The sequence below is a fragment of the Carassius gibelio genome, chromosome B6 (genome assembly GCF_023724105.1).
Source record: "Carassius gibelio isolate Cgi1373 ecotype wild population from Czech Republic chromosome B6, carGib1.2-hapl.c, whole genome shotgun sequence".
Classification (NCBI taxonomy): domain Eukaryota; kingdom Metazoa; phylum Chordata; class Actinopteri; order Cypriniformes; family Cyprinidae; genus Carassius; species Carassius gibelio.
In genome coordinates this window covers 6,319,213-6,325,447 of record NC_068401.1, presented here as the reverse complement: position 1 = coordinate 6,325,447, position 6,235 = coordinate 6,319,213, and the positions used below count along the sequence as shown (strand labels likewise).

At 36.6% G+C, this 6,235-nt stretch overlaps 1 protein-coding gene across 1 annotated transcript; it reads left to right on the top strand.

Annotated features, from left to right (window-relative positions):
* Positions 1–885: 885 nt before the first annotated feature.
* On the top strand, positions 886–5,469 carry oxtrb (oxytocin receptor b). Its single transcript, XM_052558562.1, has 3 exons — positions 886–1,171; positions 1,726–2,796; positions 4,543–5,469. Exons 2-3 carry the CDS (start codon positions 1,875–1,877, stop codon positions 4,767–4,769), a joined length of 1,149 nt encoding a protein of 382 aa, XP_052414522.1. The 5' UTR covers positions 886–1,171; positions 1,726–1,874; the 3' UTR covers positions 4,770–5,469.
* The last annotated feature ends 766 nt before the right edge of the window (positions 5,470–6,235 follow it).

Below are 6,235 nucleotides of genomic sequence, written 5' to 3'. Positions count from 1 at the left end.
CTGTCCAGCACCATTCGGGTTCGCCCAGCAAAAATATGTATGAACGGTTAATCATGGCCAAAACTGGCTGTGGCAAAGTCTGACCCAAGTAAACAGTGGAAATTGCAACAGTTCTCTCGTTCCATGCAATCTAAAACGGATTTATTTTCAGCTGGCAGACTCCTTACTGCACCTGACAAGGCAGGATGTTGTATGGGGCAGGATGTTGCCCCTAAAAGAAGTTAACCATGTCAGTGTTAATCAGAAACAATGGAAACAAATATTAAGTGCAATGGAAACTCAAGTTTTTCTTTCTTTCTTTTTTCTTTTCTTTCCTTTTTTTTTGGGGGGGATTCCATTAATTTACTAACCCTTAGGCCATTCAAGCTGCCGAGTTTGTTTCTTTATCTGAATAGATCTGGAGAAATTTAGCATTACATCACTTGCTCACCAAAATGGATCCTCTGCAGTGAATGCGTGCTGTCAGAATGAGAGTCCAAACAGCTGACAAAATCCATTAACGTCTTGTCAAGTGAAAAGCTTAGTGTCTTTGTAATAAACCGATTTATCATTAAGATGTCTTTAACTTAAGGAGTTTTAATTTTAATCAGCTGTTTGGACTCTCTGGATTCTGACGGCACCCATTCACTGCACAATAAAAAGCAACGCTTTGTCTACTTTCATTGTTTATTTATTTATTTATTTACATTTTTGAAAGTTGGTTTCTATATAGGCATACATTTTAACTTTTCCACCATTATTGTTCAGGAAAAGAAGATAGGGTAAAGTTCATTTGACACACACTGAACCTGCTATTGGGGCATGCTGTCAAAATATATGGGGTTAGTTGCCACAATGGAAATCTGCAGCTAGCTGAAATTGCTTTCGACAACTAGACCCCGTCTCTCCTACTGGGCCGCACATTAGCTGTTGATTGTTTCTATAAATATCATCATGGTAAAATACATTCAATATTCCAGCACAGCACCATGGCACTCAGTGGCAGAAATGTGTAAGTGCATGCCAGGACAAATCCACCCAGTGCACCCTCATATAACTGTGTTCGTTTTGAGATTTGAGCAGAGCTGCTGTATCCGAGCACTCATGGGAGAAAGTCAACGCTATACATCAGTGATAGCTTCATTTCAAACCAAAGACATACAGAATGGATCCCTTTCGAAATACATTAAGGGTAAGTGATTTTTTTTTTCACAGTTGTCACAATAGTATGAATATTTTGAATATTTGAAATTAACTATTTTAGTCAATTTATTATATAGCCAACTGGTATTTAAAATTACAATTAAACGGTTAGTATTGTTTATTATTGGTTATGCTCTGTGGTAAAAAGTATAAACGCTGACTAAAGGGACTTGCAAAAAATGAACTCAAAAGAAAAGGCTGTTTTTATTAATTACAAATTTACAAATATGCAGTTTTTCATTGGGGTTTCAAATATTTTATTTACCATGAAAGTTATTCAGGGCGCGAAATAGACGCGCGCGAACAGTAATCGCGTGCAAGGAGGTAACCATAGCAACAGATCCTAATCAGTCATAACATTGAAAAAAACTTGAAAACTACACTGGTGTTATTATAACTTTTCATATTGCAAATATATCACGTACCAACTAGTGATTTTTTTTCGCTCACTGCAAGACGAACCTAAAAAAAATGCGATCTGAAAATTACTGAATGAAAGAGAAAAAACAACCGTCTTGAAATTATTAAATTTTTATTTTGCAGTGAACGGGACCTATTTTCTTTACATCATCAACATATGGTGCTAAATGCACATCCTAACGGCATCTTTACACGAATGTGTAACGATTTATAGCGCCTGAGTCGTCAGAACACCGCAAATACAGCGCGCTCGGACGCGCATTTTACGCACGATGGAGAGCCTGCTGAAAGAAACGATTGTCTGGACCTACAACGATTCCTGGACAAATTCAAGCAAGGAAAACGACACTAGAGGATTGAACCAAACCGTAAACCCTCTGAAGCGCAACGAAGAGGTGGCGAAAGTCGAAGTAACCGTCCTGGTGTTGATTCTGCTGCTGGCGCTCGCCGGCAACCTGTGCGTCCTTGTGGCTATCCAGACGAGTAAACACGTTCAGTCGCGGATGTACTATTTTATGAAACACTTGAGCATAGCTGACCTGGTGGTGGCGGTTTTTCAAGTTCTCCCTCAACTTATCTGGGACATCACCTTTCGCTTTTATGGACCAGACTTTTTGTGCCGCCTGGTGAAGTACCTACAGGTGGTTGGCATGTTTGCATCCACCTACATGCTCGTGCTGATGTCTATCGATAGATGTTTGGCTATATGGCAGCCTCTGCGATCCCTGCGCCGTCGAAAGGACCGTTTTTTCGTCCTGGCCTCTTGGATTATAAGCCTTGTCTTCAGTTTGCCACAGGTGTACATCTTCTCCCTCAGAGAGGTGGGCGACGGGGTCTTCGACTGCTGGGCGGATTTTGTTCAGCCCTGGGGCGCAAAGGCTTACGTTACGTGGATAAGTCTCACAATCTACATAATTCCCGTAGCCATTTTAAGCGTTTGTTATGGACTTATAAGTTATAAAATATGGCAAAACTTTAAGCTGAAGACCCGGCGCGACCAGAGTCTGTCCTTGACCCCGCGGCCAGCCAAGGGCACCGCGCTCTCCCGCGTCAGCAGCGTCAAGTTGATCTCCAAAGCTAAGATAAGGACGGTGAAAATGACGTTTGTGATCGTCCTGGCTTATATCATCTGTTGGACGCCGTTTTTCTTCGTACAGATGTGGTCCGCCTGGGATCCAATGGCTCCAAGAGAAGGTAATACATGTTATGTATATATGTATGTACGTATGTATGTATATATATATATATATATATATATATATATATATATATATATATATATATATATATATATATATATATTTAAACCGTGGAAAATTGGATCCCTAGGATTTTGAAGAGAGGAGAGATGTCCTGATCATACCCTCAGATAGTAATAAAATCAGTTTATGTCCTTAATCTGCAGGTCATGTTTATTTCTGGTCTATTAAAAGAAATTTGAAATCTATTATGGCAATAAAACAAGATATACCTTAGTCCAGTCACATATAAAATTGTACCTAAATAATTTTATGCTCTCCATTCTTTTGGTATTCCTCTATAGTCATCTCTTTTTAACTTTATATAAATTGTGCTCTAAAACCCACTGATTGTTGCATAAACCCAAAAACTTTTTACAGAGTAGAATACAGACAGAGACAGATAAAATGAGAGTCTGAACAGCATCTCAGACACCCTCGGGTGGGTTTGGTATAAAGTAAATGTTGCATGATATCAAAACTGTTACTCTTTATCCTTGTCTTGATCCTAAGGAGTGTCATTTCCATGTAATTTCATAACATAATTTGTGAGGAGGTCCTGTGCTGTTATCAAATCCACCAGGCCCAAATGAAGACAACTGCAAGGAATCCATCTGCTACGCATTTCCTTTCCCACCCCTGCTCATTATTACTCCTCCACAATAAAAGGGGTGTAATTAAGGTTACTTCATCAAGATAAATGCCAAATGTGTATACAGTAGGCTGCAAAAGACTGAGACCATACTGAAAAATAGAATATTTATTTTGAACTTAAAAACTTAAATTGAATTATTAAAAAAAAAACGATTTAAAATTGTTTTTTTATTTTTATTTTATTAAAGGAATGGAAGATATAAATGCACAATAGATTTTAAGACAGTTTTCACTTAAGACTTATTGAATTCACTGTAATTTACAAATGAATAGTACAGATATTTCAGACCCTGTTTATTCAAACAAATGAGAGACTACCCACGGTCTAGACTAATCTAATATATTAGAGCAATACGTTTGAAGTAATCAAATTCAATATAATTGGAGTTTCAGCAATAAGACATTGAAGGACAATAGAGATTAAGTTTAGATATTACAATCTGACGTCAAGCAGTTCATTAAAAAATTAACATTTTATCTCTTTTTTCCATGTCTTTTAAAATCTGTATTATTTTTTTCCTGTGGAAAACAAAAGTATTTTTTATTAAGAATTTGCATGCAACTCTTTTCCCTAATGACAGTTCATTGTGACCCTGGTTTCATTCTGCAACATGGACCAGTTTTTATTTTTGTGAACAATTATTTGAATATACCAAGGTGCACATCATCAGTCCATCATGTAACCTTGTTTCATACTTATTTTAGAGACAGAGACTGTTCTTAGAGACAGCTCTAGTTCTTGTCGTTAAGGTGTTTTTTTTTTTTTTTGGGGGGGGGGGGGATGTCTACACATCTTGACCTGACATCCTGCTGTTTCTGTTTCAATGAAGATTTTCAGAATATTGACTATGTAATGAATACACAGACTTAAAAATGACCATAATTGATCTTGCCTACAGTACATTTAAATTTACTGGCCAGTAGCATTATGAAAATATCTATCTATCTATCTATCTAGGCAAAGTGTGTGGACAGTGCATAGATATATAATCATCGTGTTTAATAGTCACATAACCTCTCTAACTTTTTTATGTCTTGTCTCTAATAGCTATGGCGTTCATTATTGCGATGCTTCTGGCCAGTCTCAACAGCTGCTGTAACCCCTGGATCTACATGTTTTTCGCTGGTCATCTGTTCCGGGATCTCATGCAGCGCTGTCTTATGGCATCACACTGCGGCTGTAAGAGGCAATGGAGATCTAAGAGCCATTCGGGGACGGGTGCAGTGAGGAGCACCAGCAGCCAGAAGAGCGTGACACAGTCTTCTACTACATGAGAGAAAGCTGGAATACATGCAGTTCGTATTATTGAACAGAACAATACAATAACATAAGCTAAGGAATCATTTCATATGATTTTTACAGGTGTGGTGCAGACCTCAGATACGTTAGCCATGGATAATCTACAATCATCTGCAGCTTAAAAACTATCTTTACTAAATTAATGCTTGACCTGTAGCTGTCTTTGATACAGGAGGTGTTTATACCCATCTCTTGTTCACCCAAAAGTGCAAATTGTGTGATAATTTACTCACTTTCGTGTTGTTCCAAACCCGTTTGATAATCATATCAATGGGATTAAAGATTTTAAAGAGTAACTTAATGTTATATTCTTTTGCAGCCATGCATAGGGACTACAGGAGTTACATTAAATAACAGCTTAAAATCTACTGCATGGCTTTTGAAGACTTCTGAGTTTCCTGTAGCGTTGTGACTTACATGGTGCTTTCCTTTTGGAAGAAGAGCAGCTCAAAGATTAGTTAGCCAGAAGTCATACTGATTTGGATTTGAGGGTGAGTAAGTGATGAGGATATTTTCATTTTTTGGTGACTTTTCAGTAGTTTTGATGTCCCAGCGATGTTCCTTAATCGTTATTTTGTAGAAATATACTGTAAATATTGTTCACACAGCAGATCAATAAGGCTGTGAGTCACTTGAATGTAATCTTATTTATTAAACTTTTTGTGTTCTAACAAATGCATTAGACTGTGCTTGTGGATATGAATGAACATGATCGACTGCAGTTGGAGAAATTGAACACACACAGATAAAACAATCAATTTCTAATTTTTAACCAGAAAATGCTAGCAGCAAAGAAGACATCCAAGTTTTCTTTATGACCAATACGAAGATGTGAGCTCACATAAATAAGAGTCAATTATTCTCAGGATGAATCCAATTATTTATTCATTTATTTAATTTTAATGTTTGGTCCATGAACAGAGAGATGGCAAATTTTAATTATAAATTATAACTTAATTAAATACAACCACTTCATACAGACTCAGCAGTCATATCTTCAACATCTAACTGGGAATAGAAGCATATTAAATCTTTTATAAACATGCAAATGTACAAAAAGTTTGAGTTCCTTTGATTAAAAAAAAAATGCTCACGGCAAAAATCAGATTAAGCAATATAATAAATTGTTTCACAGATATTAGCCTCTTCAGCCAAATAATAAATCTGTCACAGTATATATGATTTCCAAACTCAAAAAATCCCAGTAGTACTGTCCAAAATGCTCGTTGGATATAAATGGATACACACTGACACCTAGTGTTTCATTACAACTTTACAGCTAAAGAGTGCTATTAAGTGTTCTTCAGTTATTCCTAGCACTATCTTCGCGATTGCCACTAAAACGAAAATGGACACCTAAAATCAACATTTTAAGGAAGTCTAATTTAATGTGTGTGTATATATATATATATATATATATATATATATATATATATATATA

Coding starts and splice junctions, on each gene's coding strand:
- oxtrb (XM_052558562.1), top strand. CDS start 1,875: ATGGAGAGCCTGCTGAAAGAAACGATTGTCTGGACCTACAACGATTCC. Junction 2,797..4,542: donor TCCAATGGCTCCAAGAGAAG/GTAATACATGTT, acceptor TGTCTCTAATAG/CTATGGCGTTCATTATTGCG.